The sequence below is a fragment of the Cololabis saira genome, chromosome 15 (assembly GCF_033807715.1).
Source record: "Cololabis saira isolate AMF1-May2022 chromosome 15, fColSai1.1, whole genome shotgun sequence".
Taxonomy (NCBI): domain Eukaryota; kingdom Metazoa; phylum Chordata; class Actinopteri; order Beloniformes; family Belonidae; genus Cololabis; species Cololabis saira.
Window position 1 is genome coordinate 46,166,837 of NC_084601.1, and position 24,912 is coordinate 46,191,748.

At 43.4% G+C, this 24,912-nt stretch overlaps 1 protein-coding gene across 1 annotated transcript; it reads left to right on the forward strand.

Annotated features, from left to right (window-relative positions):
* Positions 1–5,886: 5,886 nt before the first annotated feature.
* kcng2 (potassium voltage-gated channel, subfamily G, member 2) lies at positions 5,887–24,394 on the forward strand. Its single transcript, XM_061742351.1, has 5 exons — positions 5,887–6,111; positions 6,199–6,882; positions 15,432–15,656; positions 18,181–18,483; positions 21,105–24,394. Exons 1-5 carry the CDS (start codon positions 5,974–5,976, stop codon positions 21,384–21,386), a joined length of 1,632 nt encoding a protein of 543 aa, XP_061598335.1. The 5' UTR covers positions 5,887–5,973; the 3' UTR covers positions 21,387–24,394.
* Positions 24,395–24,912: the final 518 nt, after the last annotated feature.

The following is a 24,912-nucleotide window of genomic DNA, read 5'->3' on the forward strand; positions in this document are numbered from 1 at the left end:
TGTCAGTCTCATGTCTACCAGTCTCATGTCTGTCAGTCTCATGTCTGTCAGTCTCATGTCTGTCAGTCTCATGTCTACCAGTCTCATGTCTGTCAGTCTCATGTCTGTCAGTCTCACGTCTGTCAGTCTCATGTCTGTCAGTCTCATGTCTGTCAGTCTCATGTCTGTCAGTCTCATGTCTGTCAGTCTCATGTCTGTCAGTCTCATGTCTGTCAGTCTCATGTCTACCAGTCTCATGTCTGTCAGTCTCATGTCTGTCAGTCTTATGTCTGTCAGTCTCATGTCTGTCAGTCTCACGTCTGTCAGTCTCATGTCTGTCAGTCTCATGTCTGTCAGTCTCATGTCTGTCAGTCTCATGTCTGTCAGTCTCATGTCTGTCAGTCTCATGTCTGTCAGTCTCATGTCTGTCAGTCTCATGTCTACCAGTCTCATGTCTACCAGTCTCATGTCTGTCAGTCTCATGTCTGTCAGTCTCATGTCTGTCAGTCTCATGTCTGTCAGTCTCATGTCTGTCAGTCTCATGTCTGTCAGTCTCATGTCTGTCAGTCTCATGTCTGTCAGTCTCATGTCTGTCAGTCTCATGTCTGTCAGTCTCATGTCTGTCAGTCTCATGTCTACCAGTCTCATGTCTGTCAGTCTCATGTCTGTCAGTCTCATGTCTGTCAGTCTCATGTCTGTCAGTCTCATGTCTGTCAGTCTCATGTCTGTCAGTCTCATGTCTACCAGTCTCATGTCTGTCAGTCTCATGTCTGTCAGTCTCATGTCTGTCAGTCTCATGTCTACCAGTCTCATGTCTACCAGTCTCATGTCTGTCAGTCTCATGTCTGTCAGTCTCATGTCTGTCAGTCTCATGTCTACCAGTCTCATGTCTGTCAGTCTCATGTCTGTCAGTCTCATGTCTACCAGTCTCATGTCTGTCAGTCTCATGTCTACCAGTCTCATGTCTGTCAGTCTCATGTCTGTCAGTCTCATGTCTGTCAGTCTCATGTCTGTCAGTCTCGTGTTTTCCTCTGTTTCATGTTCTGATGAACCTCTGGAATTTTCTCATCTACGGTTTCGGTTGAAACTCTCACATCTGCTGTTGCTCCGTCTGTTTTATCCAGGATCCATCCAGGTAACACTGGTCAGAAATACATTTGTCGATAAGTGGCAGTGGAGCACCTACCTGTTCAGGTGTAACGCTACCTGTTCAGGTGTAACGCTACCTGTTCAGGTGTAACGCTACCTGTTCAGGTGTAACGCTACCTTTCCCCCAAAGAGAAGGGGGTTCCACTCCGGCCCACGGAGTTGGACTTACAGCTACACAAACAGCAGACCAGTATGAACAGCGACTACATCTGAGGTCGTGTTTTTAGGCGTCCTGTGTCGTTGCTACTGATGAAACATTCCAGCAGCTTGACCCCTGCAGGGAGACAACGACACCTTGCGGAGAATTCCAGCAGCGCTTGACCCCTGCAGGGACACAACGACACCTTGCAGATTGCTTTTGGCCTCATGTCCCCCTTAAGACATAGACATGCAGGTTCCAATTCCTGAAGACCCCTGCCGGGACATTGTCACGCAAGGTCCGGCGTCTTGCATCCCTGCCGAGACTTCCAGCCCCCACAGGGACAAGACCATATACGGACTTCCTGATCCCTCAGGGGTGGTCCCAAAGCTAAAGGGTCACACCTCTGACTGGCTCTCACTGGGCTGGTTTATTCCTGTCATTGTTGAATGAACTTTTGTATAAAAACCCTTTGACCAAACCAATCTGGGTCGGCACACCAACTTCAGACTTGATCTGTGCTGGTCATGCCCACCGCCTGCTTACTGATTAAAAACTCTCTATACCACGAGCGGACTTCTGAACTGGTTTTTGATAAATTCCACAACACTACATAGAAGTATAAATGAAGCTTTAACATTTTCTGACACAGTCTCTGTAGCCTTCCATTTCTGTGATTCCACATGTATGATGTTTGTGTGCCTGCTAACCCTCCATGATATTCCATTCCTCTGCGGTGTAAGAGCTGTCTGTAAAGCTGTGATTTCCTCTCACTGTGATTTCCTCTCGCTGCCTCTGAAGCTACCCGGCTTCAGCGTCACGCTCTATAAACTCATCCTGTCAGAAGCTCTTTGCTGAGTTGCTGCAGAGGTGGAGCTTCCCTGTAGACATTAGAGGAGTCTGCTCTTCTACTGTCAGGACGATCACTTCAGAACGGCTCGTAGAGTCAGAACAATCACTTCAGAACAGTTCGTAGAGTCAGGACAATCACTTCAGAACAGTTAGTCAGGACAATCACTTCAGAACGGCTCGTAGAGTCAATCACTTCAGACCGGCTCGTAGAGTCAGGACAATCACTTCAGAACAGAGTCAGGACAATCACTTCAGAACAGTTCGTAGAGTCAGGACAATCACTACAGAACGGTTCGTAGAGTCAGGACAATCACTTCAGAACAGAGTCAGGACAATCACTTCAGAACGGCTCGTAGAGTCAATCACTTCAGACCGGCTCGTAGAGTCAGGACAATCACTTCAGAACGGCTCGTAGAGTCAGGACAATCACTTCAGAACGGTTCGTAGAGTCAGGACAATCACTTCAGAACGGCTCGTAGAGTCAGGACAATCACTTCAGACTGGCTCGTAGAGTCAGGACAATCACTTCAGAACAGTTAGAGTCAGGACAATCACTTCAGAACAGAACGGCTCGTAGAGTCAGGACAATCACTTCAGAACGGTTCACAACGGTTCGTAGAGTCAATCACTTCAGAACGGCTCCTAGAGAACAGAACAATCACTTCAGAACGGTTAGAGTCAGGACAATCACTTCAGAACGGCTCTACGAGCTCTCTCTGTGATTTCCTGTTGCTCTACCAGCGGTTCTGAACCGTTCTGAAGTGATTGTCCTGACAATACAAACCGTTCTGAAGTGATTGTCCTGACAATACAAACCGTTCTGAAGTGATTGTCCTGACAATACAAGAGAAAACACGGAGATTAGCTGGAGAATCACAGTCCTAATTTCCTGTGAATGTGTGCTAGACCTCCTTCCAGCTCCGGTACACTCGTCACTGCTGGATTCCTAACCTGATTGTGTATCTGCAGAGCCACGGGGAGCAAAACAAGGATGTATCCAGCTCTTAAGTAATGATAGCTTCTGAAAAGTGTAATTGGATCTCAAGAGCTTCTTCCAGCAGATGAGAATAGCTGTGTTTCCAGCTGAGACGCTGCACGTGTAATCAGACTGATGACGCAGCAGGAAAACAGACATCATGTTCTGCTGAAAGCAGACGGGTTGTTGTTGCTTTTCAATAATTCATTACAACGTTATGTCATTGTTTTCTTACATATTCTTCTTTTAATGTTGCTCCCAAACGATTTTCATAAGAAATAATGTTCCTCTTTTGTAGAGCAGAAATATAAATAAAGAAATATTACCATGTGAGTTTGCAGAGTCGTACCAGACATGCATTTCTTTTATAGTATGTGATGCCTACAGTTACTCTCTTTTATAAAATATAGGTTATTGTTGTCTTGGTAGGAAATCTGTTTTGAATAATAGATGGCGTGTCTGTGTGAAATGAAAAATGAATCAACGATTACCACATAGATTAACCATTAGCACACAGATTAAACATTGTCCTGTTTCGTGATGCAGCAGCTGATGCCTTCGTTTTCTCCACGTTTGCTTCAGTTGTTGAGTTTGTGCAGCACGTTTTTCCTGCAGCATGTTAAACACAAATATATTTTGTAGCCTCATGATGCAGGGAAAAAAAAATCATTTTAATTTAATTTCCATCGACTTCAAAGCACAGCATGACATCAAAGTGATTTCCTCTGAGCTTCCACCGAGTAACAGACGCCACATACAAATCCTGCTGCTCCCCAGCCTTCGCTAAAAGCCTGTTTTTTTCTGGCAGTGGAATCGGAAAGGCAGCTGAAAGCTGCCAGATTTTTCTGCATCTCTTTCATACTAAAAGGCACCAGGAATGGAGACGTAGGACACATAATTCATTAGATTTGCATACGATGCCTCAGTCCAGAAGACTCTGGACAGAGATTTTCTTTCCTTTTATACACCAACGAAATGGGTTTGACAAAAACATTCAATTCAGTTTTATTTATGTAACATCTGTTACCATACAAATCCTCTCTAGTTGTTTTTTAGAGACTAAGAGCATGAACACAAAGCAAATATAATGGAATATTAGTAATATTCCTGCTGAAGGCCAGCTGGGTCTCTGGAAACGCCTAGAGACAACTGTTGTTGTATTAGACACTATATAAATAAAATGGAATTGAATTGAACTGGGTTGAGCAGGAAAAGAAAGAAAGGAAAGAGAGGATGAAGAACAGAGAGACACATATGTTGTCTAAGGTACAAAAGACAAGATATAGTGTAGTAAAAGTAATTATCTGTTAGGTATGCAAACAATAACTGACATAGTCGACAGAAACTTATGGTTGCCAACATATTTAAAAATGGATTATTAGTTGGTTACGTCTGTTTCATGCTGTTGATTGAAACTTAAAAGACTTGTTAAAGGAATAATAGTCTTCCTGTTTCTTTCAACGACATCAGTCAATAAAATTGCTTTAAAAAGTTAAAAAATCCTGCAGTGTTTTCAGCCTGCCGTCTGTCACGCTTGTTGTGTTCGCTGCTAGTAATAATTTTATCTTTCATTCATCATTGTCCTCACCTTTGCTATTGTTCTACCGGTTTATGATCATCAAACACTCCGTGGCCTTCGATTTATTAAAGCAACATCAACAACATCAGGATTAATTCAACATCCTGCCGTCCGTACCTGCTGGAGATTCTAATTTTATTAAAGCAACATCAACCACATCAGGATTAATTCAACATGTGGCCATCCGTACCTGCAGGAGATTCTGATTTATTAAAGCAACATCAACCACATCAGGATTAATTCAACATCCTGCCATCCGTCCGTGCAGGAGATCCTTCAGGTTCTTCAGAGAGAGAAACAAAGACAGGAAACCGTTGTACTGATGAGGATTAGGACGTACTTGAAGTCATCATCATTTTCCAGATGCTGGATCTTACAGTTCCCAAACCTTCCATTGTTATCTGAGATATTAGTTTCACTGGTTTAAGTCCATTCCCCCGATGTGCATTTACATCCCGACTATCCGTGGTGATGTTCCATCGAGGCAGCATGAACTTTGATAATCTCCGTCCCTTGGAACCTGCATCCTTTTTATATAATCAAGCAAATATGTTGGCACATACATTTTTTATGTGTACTGATAATGTTAAAATAGCTTTGTTTAAAGCCTATTGTACTTCACTGTACACTGTGGTGCAGCTACAGTAAGGCTAAGTTTAATAAGCTACGGGTGGCATACAATGATGAACTTAGAATTATCTTGAAGCTCCCTAGGTGGACGAGTGCCAGTCAGTTGTTTGTGCACAGTGGTGTTTCTACCTTAGACGCTGTCCTTAGGAATCTCCTGTATCATTTTATGGCAAGGCTGAATGACTCAAAAAATGAAATTATTATGGCTTTAACCATGCCCAAAAAGAGCAGTACTAGGTTCTTTTCTAGTTTTTGGAGGCATTGGAGAGGGTGTTTGTATATTTTTTAGGTATGTTCTTATTCTGTCCTTTTTGTTTTGTCTACTGTTGTTGTTGTCTCTTTTATTGTATTTATATGGACCTATCTGAGTCTGAAATAAAGATTGAATTGAATATAGGTTTATACAAGTGTTGGGGGGAAAACCTTTCAAAAGAGACCAAAACCATCCATGAACTTCAAACGGTTCAACAACAGCTTTCCATTTACTTTGGGTTTACCTTGGACAGGCGTTTTAGGCGACTTTTACCGGAGTGGCAACAGTGACTGAAATAATCATTTGTCTTTTCTTGTCCCACAGAGATGTGACCATCTCCTAGTGTCTTCACGTACCTGGTGAAGCCCGACTGTCGTGGTGTTGTGCACCCCGGGGTGGCCCAGCGCAGTACCAGGATGTACCAGGAGGTGGCCTTCCTGGCCGGCAGCACCGAGCACCAGTTCAGCTCCTTCCACTTCAACCGCGTGGAGCATCACGAGGTCGTGTCCAAGAAGGGCCTGTTCTACAAGGGAGCGCAGCTCCTTCCCACAGGAGCACAGCTCCTTCCCACGGGAGCGCAGCTCCTTCCCACGGGAGCGCAGCTCCTTCCCACGGCGCAGCACCACCTGCAGGACGCGCAGCGCCCCCTGCAGGACAGCCAGCTCCTTCCCACGGCCGGCCAGCAGCTGGCTCTGGCCGACAGGGCGGCCATCATCAACGTGGGAGGCATCAAGTACAGGATCCCCTGGTCGACGCTGGAGCAGTTCCCCATGACCCGCCTGGGGAAACTGCTCAGCTGCAGCAGCGAAGACGAGATCATGGACGTCTGCGACGACTACGACTGCAGCCGCAACGAGTTCTTCTTTGACCGGAGTCCGTCCGCCTTTCGTATCATCGTGACGTTCCTGGCGGCGGGAAAGCTGAGGCTGCTGAGGGAAATGTGCGCCCTGTCGTTCCAGGAGGAGCTGCTGTACTGGGGGGTGGAGGAGAATAATCTGGAATGGTGCTGCCTGAGGAAACTCCGGCTCCGCCAGGAGGAGCAGAAGGAGCAGCAGAGGCTGGAGGACGAGGAGCTCACCTCGCCGTCCTGCGAGGAGAGTCCTCCGTGTCCTGGACCGGAGGGGACGGGGGGGATGGAGGGGACGGAGGGGACGGAGGACACGCCGGCCGGAGGATGCATGACCAGGCTCAGGGACATGGTGGAGAACCCGCACTCCGGCCTGCCGGGGAAGATCTTCGCCTGCTTGTCCGTGTTGTTTGTCGCCATCACCGCCGTGACGCTGTGTGTCAGCACGATGCCCGACCTCCGAGAAGAGGAGGAACGGGTGAGTTTCATTTCCCTTTTTCTCATATCCAGATGTGAACAGAAACCATCTAAAAGGTTTTCTTTGGTCTGTTGTGTGGCAGAAGTATATTAGAGCCCTGCGCGGGACTGTTTTCTTCATCCCGCTCCCGCCCATTCCCGCTGAATTTCTGACCATTACCGCCTGCAACCGCAGTGTTTATATATATATATATATATATATATATATATATATATATATATATATTATATCCCGCCCGCATCCGCTAAACTCTGAGAATTGATGCTGCACAATAATAGAGATGCATTGATTTAGTGTCTTCTCCCGTCCTGCAAGACAAATGTCCAGACAAATCTATCTGATTTCATGTTAACATAAACAAAGTTACCGAATGAAACAAATTAATTTAATAAATGAATCTCTTGTCCATTTCTGTGGAAAAATATAATGTTTCTGAGCGACTGCTGGTTCCAATCCCTCGTCTCTCTTCAAGATGCTGCTCAGACACTAAACACAGTTTCTACAAATATCTGACCTGTTTTGCCTTTGTTTAGTAAAGACCTTGTTTGAGGTTTATCTTTGTTTAGTAAAGACCTTGTTTGAGGTTTATCTTTGTTTAGTAAAGACCTTGTTTGAGGTGTATCTTTGTTTAGTAAAGACCTTGTTTGAGGTTTATCTTTGTTTAGTAAAGACCTTGTTTGAGGTTTATCTTTGTTTAGTAAAGACCTTGTTTGAGGTTTATCTTTGTTTAGTAAAGACCTTGTTTGAGGTTTATCTTTGTTTAGTAAAGACCTTGTTTGAGGTTTATCTTTGTTTAGTAAAGACCTTGTTTGAGGTTTATCTTTGTTTAGTAAAGACCTTGTTTGAGGTTTATCTTTGTTTAGTAAAGACCTTGTTTGAGGTTTATCTTTGTTTAGTAAAGACCTTGTTTGAGGTTTATCTTTGTTTAGTAAATACCTTGTTTGAGGTTTATCTCTGTTTAGTAAAAACCTTGTTTGAGGTTCATCTTTGTTTAGTAAAGACCTTGTTTGAGGTTTATTTTCCACGTCATTGATTTCCATCTTGTTACTAGACGACATCCTGATCCCGCAGTGGTTCTTTTAGCCGCCAGCAGGCGCTGCAGACGCTGCAGACGCTGCAGACGCTGCAGACGCTGCAGGCGCTTGCATTGTTGAGGCGAAAACTACGTTAACAAACGAGGAAGTGCAGACGCTGCAGACGCTGCAGACGCTGCAGGCCAAAATCATGAACAAACCCCAGGCGTATCTGCTGTCAGTGTAAATGTTTACTGATTTTCCTTCAGCAAGCTTGCATGCCTCTGTCAGCGCCACCAGCGCCACCAGCACCAGCGCACCAGAGTGTTTTGGGGACAAAGGCTAACCCCGGGCTAGCAGAGTCCAAGTCCGGGTCCAGCTTCACACACTGGGGCGCGGTCTGTTTGGGTTTCTGCCTTCGCTTTGCCTCACTCAGCCACATTCCAAAGGCTTTCCAATCTATCCAATCAATTTGTTTTTTCTTTTTCTTTTTAGTGAGTGCTAACTGGTGGAATGGTGGAATCCCACCGCTGCCTCCAAATGTAAAGTGTTTATTGATAATAATAATAGAGTCTCGATTTATGTGCAGGAACAACTTCTCCTTGCCGATGTCTTTGCTGCATCTTTTAAATCCTACAGAAGCAGTTAAGGTAGTAGGATTACTAAATCCTCTCAAGTCTCACCTGCAAAGCCTCCAGCTGTTTAACGCTTAGGCTTCCTGTTTTTGGATAATTTAGGTTGTCTGACCCACAGATCCAACTGGGATATGGATTCTCTTCCATAATTAACTATCATATATCTTACATTTGGGGCTGACAAATCTGGTCCCTCGGAAGGATTACTATCAGAGGGTTTGTTTAATCTTGCTCCCATTGTTGATTCTCTCAGACGTTTGCAAGTTTAATTTTTGTGAAAGGAAAACAGTGGGCTACTCAAGATTTTCCCTTATCAGGGTCTGTGATGTCACAGAAGCCTGAACACCCGAGCAGCTCGCTATTAAATTGAGATTTTCTTAAAATCTTTAAGCACAATACATTTAGTTTTGATTTTAGAATAACCGCAATTTTGATTATCTTTAAAACAGAAAATAAGAGTAGCACTGCTAAATTGTAATTTTAATTTACCCTTTAACTTTAACCGGATTCCAGAAGAGCCGAGATTCCAACTTGAATTATTTTTCAAAATTATTTTTTTGTTCTCTAGACAGTCAAAATTGTTATGCCAGACATTAACAGACAAAAATCAGCACAGACAAAACACAAACTTCTCCTTACTCCACTTACTCCTGTCTGTGTAGTATTATAAGGCCCTAAATGCCCCCAGACCCGGTCTGGTCACTATAGATTCCCCGAACCCAGAGCCCCCAAGTTCCAAACTTGGAGTAAGTCCACCACTCTCTGACACTTCGGTCCGGAGGAAAAAAGAAAATCCGCTCACAGACGGGGTCCCTTCGCGGTCGCCAAATTGTGGTGGCAAAAATTGTTGTTCGTTCAATAAAGTGTTCAAAAAGAATGTCTTGACACGTCAGCTGTCTTTCTGGAGTTTTAATAAAAGGCATTCATGAATGGAGTCACACAGTACAACTGATCACAAAAAGCAGTCAGTGAGTGAGTGAACTGAAGATGTTTAGAGACACCCTATCTTATATTTCAGTCAGGCTGGGAACAAAAGACAAAATATATGTCACCCTGACAACCAGCCTGGCTCCACCACCTGATAGTGAGAAATTCCACAGGCACTGTGTCAAAGGAGCTTGACCTTGGCCATAGGAATGTTCACTGCAAAACAGGATTTGTGCTTTAGTCAGTCTTAAAGCATACTATGTTATACCAAAATTTCCCATTACAGTAGTCCAGATTAATACCTGCTTTGAGCTGCAAAATGAAACCATTCCTCGAGGCAGAGAAAATTCCTCCATCATTTTTTGGAATTGAATTACTGGAATTATTGGAGGAATCGTTTCAGCCCTGGTCATTACCCATGTACAGGTACAGAGCAATGAAATGCAGTTTTGTTCCTTCTTTCCTCAATGCAGTTCGTAGTTAGACTTTAACCAGCTCCCAGGATGCAATAGCCACCAAACCATCAAAATCCTGTCCAACTGGTTGAAACTGGGGCAGATAAATCACTGCAGCATCACTTTTAACGTGAGACACTTCGTACTTGGGAACTTGCTTGTAGAAAGATTTTAGATGTTTTTAGATGTGCATGTTTATTACATTAAATGAAGCGGAGTGTAATGGGATCCTTCCAGTCGCTAAGCAGCTTTCTGTTGTTTCTTCTGTTGTTTCTTCTGTTCTTTCTTCTGTTGCATTTACTGCCTGACTGGTTTTAATGGATCCCATCAGTGGGAGAGGTTTTTAATGATCCCACTGAGAGGTGGGCGTGTGTTTCTGTTCAAACATCAGCCACAGAGTTGACAGGCTTTTCTTTCTACACCAGGAAAAAGATGGTGCTTTTTCCTTTGATGCTGAGGATTTTCCAGGTGACTAACATGACTAAACTGACACAATAAAGTTTATTCCCTTATAACAAAGCTAAAAAGGCTCTGAAATGTTTTTCTTTTGCCACCATATTTCAATAAGTGCAAACTCATGGCAGGAACGGTTGGATAGAAATTCAGGCTCCGCTGACTCAGCGTTTTGTTGTCAACAGTCGTGAACAAAGGGCTTTATGAAAGTTATCGGTAATGATTTCAGAGAAATAGAACTATAAATATAATTCCTCAGTTCTGCATCTGCTCGGTCTCTTTATAGATGTCATAATCTTTAAGCGTTAAGTCAGGAGTCTTCTACCTTTTTCAGCCCCTTGGATGAGAGAAAAACAGAGCAGGTTCCCCGCTTGGAATTATCATCATTAGGGCCCGAGCACTGACAGTGCAAAGGCCCTAATTATTATTATTAGGGCCCGAGCACTGATAGTGTGAAGGTCCTAATTATCATCATTAGGACCCGAGCACTGACAGTGCAAAGGCCCTAATTATTATTATTAGGGCCCGAGCACTGACAGTGTGAAGGTCCTAATTATTATTATTAGGGCCCGAGCACTGATAGTGTGAAGGTCCTAATTATTATTATTAGGGCCCGAGCACTGATAGTGTGAAGGTCCTAATTATTATTATTAGGGCCCGAGCACTGATAGTGTGAAGGTCCTAATTATTATTATTAGGGCCCGAGCACTGACAGTGCAAAGGCCCTAATTATTATTATTAGGGCCCGAGCACTGACAGTGCAAAGGCCCTAATTATTATTATTAGGGCCCGAGCACTGACAGTGCAAATGCCCTATTGTATCTGGAGGAATCTTTATCGTTTTTCTCTTTTTTCATGCGACCAATAGGTCCTTTTTTCCCCCTAAACGTGCCCCCAAAAGTCACCAAATTTTGCACCAAGCCAGTCCTGGTGAAAAATGTGATATTTAATGGTTTGCATTAATGGGCGTGGCCTAATGGCTCAACAGCGCCCCCTAGAAAACTTTGTGCCTCAAGCCCCACGATATGGTTTGACGTACATGCACCGAAATCGATACACACCTGTATCAGTATGTATTGGCTACCTGTAAAATTCAGAATTCAATTTAAAATGTTATTACTTGCATATAAAGCCCAAAACGGCTTGGCTCCGCAGTATTTACAAGACCTGATAGTGCCTTATGTTCCTGGCAGAGCTCTCCGTTCTCAGAGTGCAGGTTTACTCGTAGTTCCTAGAGTATCTAAATGTAGATTTGGAGGGCGGGCGTTCTGCTATCAGGCACCATTACTATGGAACCAACTTCCAATCTGGGTTAAGGAGGCTGACACCACCTCCACCTTTAAAACTAAACTTAAAACCTTTCTGTTTAGTAAAGCCTATAGTTAGTGTTTAGTAAACCTCTAGCTGGTGTTGGTAAATCTCTAGGTAGTGTAAACTCTAGTGTGTTAGAGTCAGTAGTCATAGTTGCAGCTATAGAACAAGACTATAATAGTTAGTCTCAAATATAGCTTGGTGGTAGATATGCTGCTATAGGCCTATGCTGCAGGGGGGACCGACATGATCCGCTGGGCGGTGCCTCTCACCCTTCTTCTCCTCTCCTCTTCCCTTCCTCTCTTCTCCATTACCATTTTTATTTATTATAAATATCTCATAGCTATTGTTTTTGTCCATCGTTCCTGTAGTTTCTTGTGCCGGCCCCCTTTTTTCTCTTTTGTGCATGTTTGCAGGCCGAAGCCTCGGGAGCTGCGCACTGGCCTGCGCCCCCCCCCCCCCCCCCCCCCACACCCCCCATCCCCGGTCATCCCGTTGCTGCTTCCACCTGCCTGCACTTCAATGCTAAACAGGAAGTGATACTAGTAGCTGATTGGTCCATATTTGATAGTTCCTACTTTCTGCCTTAACTTTTGAATGGTTTGATATAAAGAGTGGTGGTGTCACCGGACTGAAATAGCCTCTGCTCCGATGGTAAATATAAATAAGCTACAGGTGAAGGTTGGAAAATTAGAATATGGTGTAAAAGTTAATTTATTTCAATAATTCAACTTAAAAGGTGAAACTAATATATTACAAATAGTAATACACACAGTCTTACATGCAAAGCAAGATGTGTTAAACCTTTATTTGTTACAGTTTTGATGATTGAATTGTTTATTGATTTCATAAAACATTCACATTTTTTGAATTTTTTTATTCGGGGTTTTCATAAACTGTGAGCCATAATCACCAAAATTATAACAAAGCCTTTAAATATCTCACTTTGCATGTAGTGGGAAATAATGTGTTTGTTTCACCTTTAGTTGAATTTTTACGAAGGAAGTTTTGCAATATTCAAATTTTCCGACCTTCACCTGTAGATTATGACATCAATAAATAATAGCATAATAATAAATGTCCGTATTGGTTCAATACGGAACTTTTAATTCCCAATTATGTAACAATTCCGTATTTGAAGGGACGGGTGGCGACGCTGGTCTGAACAAAGTTGACAACACTGGTCGCTACAGTTTCCTGCTTTCTAATCAGAATGAAGGATTATGTTAGGACACATAAAGTAATGAAAAAGTAATGATTCACCGTCTCCTCGGCTCCTTTAATGCAGCAGGAAAGCTGAGCATGTTGTTCCCTGAGAAGCTGCTGATGACGAGATGTAGACGCTGCTGATCAATGATCAATGATCAATGATTCCTGTTTCCAGAGAAGCTGCTGATGACGAGTCTGATCAATGATCAATGATCAATGATTCCTGTTTCCAGAGAAGCTGATGACGACGAGTCTGATCAATGATTAATGATCAATGATTCCTGTTTCCGTAGCAGCAGTAAATTCCAGAGTGGTTTCACTGCCACTTCCAGACCACAAACAAAGCTCTCTGTTTTCCAGAGAGATGAAAGTTATGGACAGATGAATCTCCGGGGACGTGAGGTCATGGTGAGGTCGTGGTGAGGTCATGGTGAGGTCATGGTGAGGTCATGGTGAGGTCATGGTGAGGTCGTGGTGAGGTCATGGTGAGGTCATGGTGAGGTCATGGTGAGGTCATGGTGAGGTCATGGTGAGGTCATGGTGAGGTCATGGTGAGGTCGTGGTGAGGTCATGGTGAGGTCATGGTGAGGTCATGGTGAGGTCATGGTGAGGTCATGGTGAGGTCATGGTGAGGTGAAGGCTGATGAAAACATGAAAACATGAAAACATGAAAACATGAAAACATGAAAACATGAGCAGCAGCTAACGCTCTCACAAACGTAGTTCCTGTTGAGCTCGGTTTAAACTGCTCACCAGTGTGAATACGATGTGACGGATCCATTATATTATATTATATTATATTATATTATATTATATTATATTGTATTATATTGTATTATATTATATTATATTATATTATATTATATTGTATTGTATTGTATTATATTGTATTATTATATGTACATCCATCCATTATATTATATAATTTATATTATATTATATCAGAATCAGAATCAGAAAAGGGTTTATTGCCAAGTTTTCACACGAGGAATTTGTTATGGTGATTGGTGCAACACAATACAATTATAACCGGGGCCTTGTTGATGAGATGTACATCCATCTATTATATTATATAATTTATATTATATTATATTATATTATATTATATTATATTATATGTACATCCAGCCATTATATTATATTATATTATATTATATTATGTTATATGTACATGTACATCCATCCATTATATTAAATTATATAATTTATATTATATTGTATTATATTATATTATATTATATTTTATTATATATACATCCATCCATTATATTATATTATATTATATTATATTATGTTATATTATATTATATTATATTATATTATATTATATTATATTATATTATATTATATTATATGTACATCCATCCATTATATTATATTATATTATTTTATATTATATTATGTTATATTATGTTATATTATATTATATTATATTATATTATATTATATTATATTATATGTACAGGATCAGCTGGATCTCTGTCTTCACCTGCTCATCGTTCTGCAGACAATTCTGCTTTGTGTTGAAACATAAATAACTGAATGCACGAACGAACGAACGAACGGACGGACGAACGAACGAACAGACGAACGGACGAACGGACGAACGAACGGGCGGGCGGGCGGGCGTGTGGGCGGGCGGACGGACGGACGGACGGACGGACGGACGGACGAACGAAACTTAATATTGCTAGGGTTTTAGACATTTTTTATGTGATTTTTGATGTGATTATATGTGATTTCTATCAAAGTTTATCATCAATTAATACCCCCAGGAACTTATTTTCATCTACTCTTTCTATTTCCTGCAGACGCTGAAGACCCTGCAGACGCTGCAGGCGCTGCAGACGCTGCAGACCCTGCAGACGCTGCAGGCGCTGCAGGCGCTGCAGGCGCTGCAGACGCTGCAGGCGCTGCAGAACCTGCAGACGCTGCAGGCACTGCAGGCGCTGCAGACGCTGCATGCGCTGCAGACGCTGCAGACGCTGCAGACGCTGCAGGCGCTGCAGACGCTGCAGACGCTGCAGACGCTGCAGGCGCTGCAGACGCTGCAGACGCTGCAGACGCTGCAGACGCTGCAGGCGCTGCATGGCGCTGCAGACGCTGCAGACGCTGCACGCGCTGCATGGCGCTGCATGGCCCGCTTCTCCCTGGAGTTCCTGCCATAAACTTCGTCCTAACCTTTGTGTTTTCAGGGTGAATGCTCCTCCAGATGCTACAACATCTTCATCCTGGAGTCCGTGTGCGTGGCCTGGTTCTCCCTGGAGTTCCTGCTAACCTTCGTCCTAACCTTCGTATCTTCGTGTTTTCAGGGTGAATGCTCCTCCAGATGCTACAACATCTTCATCCTGGAGTCCGTGTGCGTGGCCTGGTTCTCCCTGGAGTTCCTGCTAACCTTCGTCCTAACCTTCGTATCTTCGTGTTTTCAGGGTGAATGCTCCTCCAGATGCTACAACATCTTCATCCTGGAGTCCGTGTGCGTGGCCTGGTTCTCCCTGGAGTTCCTGCTAACCTTCGTCCTAACCTTCGTATCTTCGTGTTTTCAGGGTGAATGCTCCTCCAGATGCTACAACATCTTCATCCTGGAGAGCGTCTGCGTGGCCTGGTTCTCCCTGGAGTTCCTGCTGCGGTTCATCCAGACGCAGAGGAAGCTCTCGTTCCTGCGGACGCCGCTGAACGTGATCGACGTGGTCGCCATCCTGCCGTACTACGTGTCCCTCATCGTGGACTCGCTGGGCGGGGAGAAGTCGGGGAACAGCTACCTGGAGAAGGTGCTGAAATAAATTAATTATAATGCTACTTTAAGTTATGGATACGTTTAAATGATAGAAATTATACTTATGTCACGTCATCACGTTGGGCTCATGGGTGTGGCTTTAATTTGTTGGCTGGCTTGATTGTGTGCACTGCAAACACTCAAAATATTACCAGGAATATTTGTCTTATTTCTAGTTAAAATGTTTCATTTTTAGTAAAAAAATCTCATTACACTTAAAGGAGCCGTGTGTAAAAAGTGGCCAAAACTGGTACTGCAGTCATTTTCAAAATACTGTTGAGCGGTGTGTGTGTGTGTGTGTGTGTGTGTGTGTGTGTGTGTGTGTGTGTGTGTGTGTGTGTGTGTGTGTGTGTGTGTGTGTGTGTGTGTGTGTGTGTGTGTGTGTGTGTGTGTGTGTAGACGGCGCCTTTACGTTCGGTGCGCCGTGTGTGTGTTTTAAATACAGAAATTACACAAACTGAGGGTGCGCCTTTCCACACGGCGCCCGTATGGTCGCGAAAATACGGTATTTATATATGAAATGTCAGATAGGTAAGGTGGAGAAAGGCTGATGTAGGTCAAGAGACATTCATATTGATTTTCACACTTTTTTTAACATGACCCCAGCGCAACTCACTCGCACAAATGCGAGTGGATACATATTTCTCTTCGCACCGGATTATTTTTATTCGCAAATGCGATGAAAACTGTCGCACTGTACAGCCCTGCACTGTTACCTTGTCCAAGTAAATTAGCGTTAGCCAAACATTTATCTATGAATCTTACCTGTCCAGGAGAAAATCAGCAACGTTGGCGTCTGTCTTCAAATTGTTCTCCGCTTTCAGCCGTCTCCATCTATCAAAAGCCTCTCTTATACAAATCCTTGTTTTATTTCGGACCTTGTCACGACGTAACGCGGATTCATAACGAGGTCTTTTAGGTTTTGGAAAGCTAGACATTTTTTCATCCAACACGTTCGTAGCGGCTGCTGCGATAATTAGAGCCGAGCTGGCAACCCGGATGCTGAAACACTACTGACTTGGTGATTGGGAGATAGGTGGAGGGTGGAGCTTCAGAAACAATACTGACTTGGTGATTGGGAGATAGGTGGAGGGTGGAGCTTCAGAAACAATACTGACTTGGTGATTGGGAGATAGGTGGAGGGTGGAGCTTCAGAAACAATACTGACTTGGTGATTGGGAGATAGGTGGAGGGTGGAGCTTCAGAAACAATACTGACTTGGTGATTGGGAGATAGGTGGAGGGTGGAGCTTCAGAAACAATACTGACTTGGTGATTGGGAGATAGGTGGAGGGTGGAGCTTCAGAAACAATACTGACTTGGTGATTGGGAGATAGGTGGAGGGTGGAGCTTCAGAAACAATACTGACTTGGTGATTGGGAGATAGGTGGAGGGTGGAGCTTCAGAAACAATACTGACTTGGTGATTGGGAGATAGGTGGAGGGTGGAGCTTCAGAAACAATACTGACTTGGTGATTGGGAGATAGGTGGAGGGTGGAGCTTCAGAAACAATACTGACTTGGTGATTGGGAGATAGGTGGAGGGTGGAGCTTCAGAAACAATACTTACTTGGTGATTGGGAGATAGGTGGAGGGTGGAGCTTCAGAAACAATACTGACTTGGTGATTGGGAGATAGGTGGAGGGTGGAGCTTCAGAAACAATACTGACTTGGTGATTGGGAGATAGGTGGAGGGTGGAGCTTCAGAAACAATACTGACTTGGTGATTGGGAGATAGCTGGAGGGTGGAGCTTCAGAAACAATACTGACTTGGTGATTGGGAGATAGCTGGAGGGTGGAGCTTCAACATCAACATCAGTTGAGGGCTGCAACTCCTCTTCTTAAACTTGAATATCCTGGCTTGAGTGCTGTTGTCAGTGACATAAGTATTTGAAATGAACATGATTTTTAAATGTCTTTTGACATATCATGGTCATTTTATGATTCGATTTATTATTGCTCTTACATACAGCTCCTTTAAATGTCATTACCAGAAAAATAACTTATTTGACATTTTTCACCTGTTTCAAGTAAACTACTTGAAATAAGTAGAAAAATCTGCCAGTGGAACAAGATTTATCTTCTCATTACAAGCAAAAAATCTTGTTCCACTGGCAGATTTTTCTACTTATTTTAAGTGAAAATCTACTTGAAACAGGGGAAAATTGTTGTTTTTTCCAGTGATGAGTTTTTGCAGTACGGCCTCAGCAGCCGGTTCTGTTCTCCAGGTTGGGCTGGTTTTCCAGGTTCTCCTTGATGAGATGATCTTGTCCTGTTCTCCAGATGGGCCTGGTTCTCAGGGTTCTCCGTGATCAGATGATCTTGTTTGTTCCTCCAGGTTCTCCTGGTTCTCCTGGTTCTCCGTGATGAGATGATCTTGTTTGTTCCTCCAGGTTCTCCTGGTTCTCCTGGTTCTCCGTGATGAGATGATCTTGTCCTGTTCTCCTGGTTCTCCTGGTTCTCCTGGTTCTCCTGGTTCTCCTGGTTCTCTGTGATGAGATGATCTTGTCCTGTTCTCCAGGTGGGCCTGGTTCTCCGGGTCCTGAGGGCCCTCAGGATCTTCTACGTGATGCGTCTGGCCCGCCACTCGCTGGGCCTGCAGACGCTGGGCGTGACGGTGAGGAGATGTTCCCGGGAGTTCGGTCTGCTGCTGCTGTTCCTCTGCGTGGCCATGGCCTTGTTCTCCCCGCTGGTGTTCCTGGCCGAGAGCGAGCTGGGAGCCCGACACGAGTTCACCAGCATCCCGGGCTCATACTGGTGGGCCGTGATCTCCATGACGACGGTGGGGTACGGGGACATGGTCCCCCGCAGCGTCCCGGGCCAGGTAGGTTATATACGCTTTAAAACGATTTAAAACGGTTTAAAAACTCTAAATCTAACAAGAATATCCCCGGCCAGGTCAGTTTATACGCTTTAATACGACCTACGAGAGACCACCTACCAATGCGTCCTCCTAAGAAACTTCTGAGGTTCTACTGGACCTCAGATAAGGGATTAGTGTCCATACTGGTTCAACTGGACCTCATACTGGTTCTACTGGGCCTCAGATAAGGGATTAGTGTCCGTACTGGTTCTACTGGACCTCAGATAAGGGATTAGTGTCCATACTGGTTCTACTGGACCTCAGATAAGGGACTAGTGTCCATACTGGTTCTACTGGACCTCAGATAAGGGATTAGTGTCCATACTGGTTCTACTGGACCTCAGATAAGGGATTAGTGTCCATACTGGTTCTACTGGACCTCAGATAAGGGATTAGTCTCCATACTGGTTCTACTGGACCTCAGATAAGGGATTAGTGTCCATACTGGTTCTACTGGACCTCAGATAAGGGGTTAGTGTCCATACTGGTTCTACTGGACCTCAGATAAGGGATTAGTGTCCATACTGGTTCTACTGGACCTCAGATAAGGGATTAGTATCCATACTGGTTCTACTGGACCTCATACTGGTTCTACTGGACCTCATACTGGTTCTACTGGACCTCAGATAAGGGATTAGTGTCCATACTGGTTTTACTGGACCTCAGATAAGGGATTAGTGTCCATACTGGTTCTACTGGACCTCAGATAAGGGATTAGTGTCCATACTGGTTCTACTGGACCTCAGATAAGGGATTAGTGTCCATACTGGTTCTACTGGACCTCAGATAAGGGATTAGTATCCATACTGGTTTTACTGGACCTCAGATAAGGGATTAGTGTCCATACTGGTTCTACTGGACCTCATACTGGTTCTACTGGACCTCAGATAAGGGATTAGTGTCCATACTGGTTCTACTGGACCTCAGATAAGGGACTAGTGTCCATACTGGTTCTACTGGACCTCAGATAAGGGATTAGTGTCCATACTGGTTCTACTGGACCTCAGATAAGGGATTAGTGTCCATACTGGTTCTACTGGACCTCAGATAAGGGATTAGTGTCCATACTGGTTCTACTGGACCTCAGATAAGGGATTAGTGTCCATACTGGTTCTACTGGACCTCAGATAAGGGATTAGTGTCCATACTGGTTCTACTGGACCTCAGGTAAGGGATTAGTGTCCATACTGGTTCTACTGGACCTCAGATAAGGGATTAGTGTCCATACTGGTTCTACTGGACCTCAGTGCTGCTTTTGACACTGTTGATCATGGCATTTTACTGCACAGGTTAGAGCATGTTGTTGGGATTAAAGGGACAGCTCTACGTTGGTTTAAATCATATCTATCTGACAGGTTCCAGTTTGTTCATGTACATGAAGTTTCTTCAGAACAGTCAAGGGTCTGTTATGGTGTTCCGCAGGGTTCAGTGCTAGGGCCAATCTTGTTCAGTGTATACATGCAGCCGTTGGGAAGTATAATCCAGAATCACGGCATACACTTTCATTGTTATGCTGATGATACGCAGCTCTACTTGTCTATGAAGCCGGATGAAACAGAACCGTTAGTTAAACTTCAGGCATGTCTTAGGGACATCAAGGACTGGATGTCCAGAAATTTCTTGCTTCTAAATTCAGATAAAACAGAGGTTATCATTCTTGGTCCAGAGCATCTTAGGAAGGGATTAGATGGTGTTGCGATGGCTTCCAGTGCAACTGTGAGAAACCTTGGTGTTGTTTTCGATCAGGATTTGTCGTTTAAACCATATGTCAATCAGGTTTGTAAAATAGCCTTTTTCCATCTCCGTAATATTGCAAAGATTAGGAAAATCCTCTCGCAGAGTGATGCAGAAAAACTAGTTCATGCGTTTGTATCTTCTAGACTGGATTACTGTAATGTGCTGTTAGCAGGATGTCCAAGTAATTTGCTGAATAGGCTCCAGCTGATCCAGAATGCAGCAGCACGAGTGCTGACAGGAATCAGCAGGAGAGACCACGTCTCTCCAGTGTTAGCGTCGCTCCATTGGCTACCTGTACAATTCAGAATTCAATTTAAAATTGTATTACTTGCATATAAAGCCCAAAACGGCTTAGCTCCGCAGTATTTACAAGACCTGATAGTGCCTTATGTTCCTGGCAGAGCTCTCCGCTCCCAGAGTGCAGGTTTACTCGTAGTTCCTAGAGTATCTAAATGTAGATTTGGAGGGCGGGCGTTCTGCTATCAGGCACTATTACTATGGAACCAACTTCCAATCTGGGTTAAGGAGGCTGACACCACCTCCACCTCTAAAACTAAACTTAAACTGCTTTCGCCTGCCTGCGCCCCCCTCCCCTCTGGTCATCCCGCTGCTGCTTCCACCTGCCTGCTGTGTGCTGCTGACGTCCCTGTCTCCCCCCTTATGGTGATTAAAACGTGTCTGAACCTGCAGGTAGTGATTAAACTTGTGCATGAACCTGTGCAGGTAGTGATTAAACTTGTCTGAACCTGTCGGTAGTGATTAACCTTGTGCATGACCCTGCAGGTAGTGATTAAACTTGTGCATGACCCTGCAGGTGGTGATTAAACTTGTGCATGACCCTGCAGGTGGTGGCGATGAGCAGCATCCTGAGCGGGATCCTGCTTATGGCCTTCCCCGTCACCTCCATCTTCCACACCTTCTCCCGCTCGTACCTGGAGCTGAAAGAGCAGCAGAGCCGAGCGCTGAGAACCAAGACTGACTCGCAGGACAGCACCAAGTCTCAGACCAGCGAGGACTCGGGGGAGACGGACGGCTACGCCGGCGAGGCCGCGGCGGCGACGCTGCAGCATAGGAAGTCCACCAGAGCTCAGAGAGCTGCCGACGTTAGAGAGGCAACGCAGACGTAGTCACTACGTTTACATGCAGTTACAATTATTGCACTGCAAAAACTCAAAATCTTACCAGGAATATTTGTCTTATTTCTAGTTAAAATGTCTCATTTTTAGTCAAAAAATCTCATTTTACTTAAAACAAGAGTCATTACCAGAAAAATAACATGTTGTTTGACAATTTACACCTGTTTCAAGTAAATTTTCACTTTAAATAAGTAGAGAAATCTGCCAGTGGAACAAGATTTATCTTCTCGTTACAAGCAAAACATTTTTTTCAAGTGATGAGTCTTGTTTTAAGTGTAATGAGATTTATTTGACTAAAAATGAGACATTTTAACTAGAAATAAGACAAATATTCTTGTTAAGATTTTGAGTTTTTGCAGTGTACTTTGCTCCCATGGAAACGCAGCAGCACAGCGGTTTGTGTTTAGCAGGAACCAGGGGGACGACCAGAGCTTTAATTGACTCAGTGATTTCATTGATTAAATCACTGTGTACAAATTAGACATGAGAGCAAAAACCCTCATGAAAATAAAAGGTTTTGGACGCAGGATGGCCTCAGTGACGAGGTAAGAGTTCCTACCTGGACCAGAGCAGTTCCAGCAGAACCTGGAGATTCATCTTTAAATGACTCTGTTGTTCTGCTGATCAGCAGATCCATGAAAACACAAGAAACCTTTAACGCTTTTTAACCTAATCCCACTCCTGTAAAAGTCTATCCAAGTTAAACCAAGAGTAAATGTAACGCTGTTCTGGAACCGTTTGGAGTTCATGGATGTTTCTGGTTTCTTTTGAAACGTAACACTCTGAAGTTTTTCACTGTAACTGCTACTAGAATTCAGTAATGTCAGTTTGAACAGACTGAAACAGAAGGTTTTTATTTGTTTTGTAACCACATGTTGCAGATGAATCTGTGACTTATTAGCTGGAAAACACAATGAGACACAGCATGAAGCCTTATCTAGTGCAAGTTCATTGTTTGATAACAATACCACAAAAAATGAGTATCTCACACATGTTTTTGTAAGATTATGTCTCACAAAGACTTTTATTAGTGCCACGGCTGCGCCAAGTAGCATGCCTCCTCCATAGCTATGCAATAGCAATGGAGGAGTAGTGCCTCTTGGCTATTGTTATCCTGCACGTTTATTATTCATTTTCCGGACAAACTTCGGCACGTAACTAGTCCCGCAGCTTTGAGTAAACGCGAAAAGTAAAAACGTAGAAACGTGCGCCTTAAGCGGGAATCGTGTGCTATGACTTTTATTAGCGATTGGTGTGCGCGTTTTTGCGCAACGTGCAAAAACATGCGCTTTTAGCGCCATCCGGAACGCATTGGGAGAACTTTGGGGCCTCACCACTCGCACACCGTTACTCAAAAAATTCTTAACCTATTTAGAAAGTTGTAGGCCCTGAATTTAACTACAGTCCTGTGGATTTTCAGAGCGATGGCACAAATGGTTTTTGCACGAAGTGCAAAAACATTTCCAAATTTCCAAACTAATTGGGAACTAATTTTCCCATGTATTTCTATGGCCCCATTCAAAGCGGATGGGAAAATGTCGAGAAAAAAGACAAAATTCACCTTTTTTCTGAGTCACGTATCTTTCTCATACTTGCACGTAGAACTGTCATTCAAACTTCAAAATGGAAGAAAACTTCTCTTCTCTCTCCAAACCTGAAACAGTTTTTTCCTAAAATGTACACTTTTCAAGATATGAGCCCTCAAGCGAGGACTGGAAATCACTTTTTTGTCAAATTTAGAGTGGAGCTCTCATTTTTTAGAGTGGGAGGGACAGTAAAAAAATGACCTTAATTTTTATTTGTAACTCGAGCTCACGGCCGAACCGTGAAAGCTAGACAGATAATTTTTGGTCAGAATGTAGTCGTAGATGTTGGGATTCATAAAATGTTACTTTGATAGGGGTATGCACAAAATCTAAACAGGGGAGGCTAAAGCGACGCCAATTCCTGCCTCGGTCTCCATTCACTGTAATATAATCAGAAGTTTTCTTCAAAAAAATCTCATTTTGTTTTCGCACTGCCGTTACTAACACATTTTAAGGAATATCTGAATAAAATTAAGATTGTTAGAATCTGCCGGGTTCTGTGTCTCTCACAATGTTTTTGTTTTTCTGCTAGGAGCTATGGTTTTCTCACAAATCGGAGTTATTTGAGAACTTGTCACAAGGCAAAATCTGGGGTTTTCTCACAGCCAAACCGGAACCTTCCTCATGTCGAGGTTCTTGTTGCCCCTAGCAACCAGAGCTCAGCTGCTGAGTCATTGCCTGAGCCAGAGACATTCAATAAACGAGACAGCCCACTACGGTTCGGTTTCCTGTATCTGTGTCACGTGACTGCCCCGCCCCTTTAGGAGACCGGAAGCAGGTCCTGCGTCTATTGAGTCCTATGGGAAAAGTGAACGTGAGCACAGATTATTACCAATTCCTTCGCCCCATAGTAACCTAAGTAAATATGGGACCCATTTTTCAAAAGCCACAAACCTTCTGAACATTCTGACACCAAAATGGAAATTTTCAGACCGACAGATTAGGAGAAAATGAACTTTGTTTGAGACCTGTCTCTGTCTGAGCAACACACTCTCGCCAGATTTGGCTCTCATCGTTTTCCCATCGGATAAAATTAAGTTTAAAACTAAAATAAAACTTGTTTCTTTTCTTAATAATACTGTTATTTTTATTATTTAAGTATTTTTGGAAGAAAGTTGTACTGTATCTAGTGTTGTATGTTCCAAAACGATGTGGGGAGAGGGGCGGCCACGCCCACTTAGGAGACAGGAAGTGAGGTCAGAGGGGCGGCCACGCCCACTTGGGAGACAGGAAGTGAGGTCAGAGGGGCGACCACGCCCACTCAGGAGACAGGAAGTGTATACCATTTCATACCATTGGCAGTAACGGTAAAGCGCTATCTTCTGTATAGAGGATCTTTGCTTCATATACTTAACCTGGAAAATGGAGAAATCTGGACACTGACCTTTTGACCTTAGATGATAACCAGTCCTGCTGGGAACCAGTTCATGGTATATATATATATATTATTATTATTATTATTATTATTATTATTATTATGATTATTATATATAAATATATACATTTGTATATTATATATACCATTTAGCCCCGCCCCTTCTTCTGATTGGCCGATATGTGATATTCAAATAACTTTTGAATGGTTTGACATAGAGAGTCATAGGTGGTGTCATTGGACTCAGTATTATATATCAACTTTATTGCAGACACAGGTCCATATAAAACATAATACAATATAAAACGTATAAAAAAAGAAATACAAAAATATTAAATATACATCTATAATACATACAAGCTATTGCTTGTAAAATATTCAATTTATAAAACATACAAGCTATTGCACCAACGCCACCTTATTGAGTCCTTGACCTTCATTGGTGCAAATTAGCCCCGCCCCTTCTTCTGATTTGCAGATTTGTGAGTCCTTCACCTTTATTGCTTGCAAAATCAAACAATGTACACAAATGTGCAGCAGCCCGCCGTAGCACTCT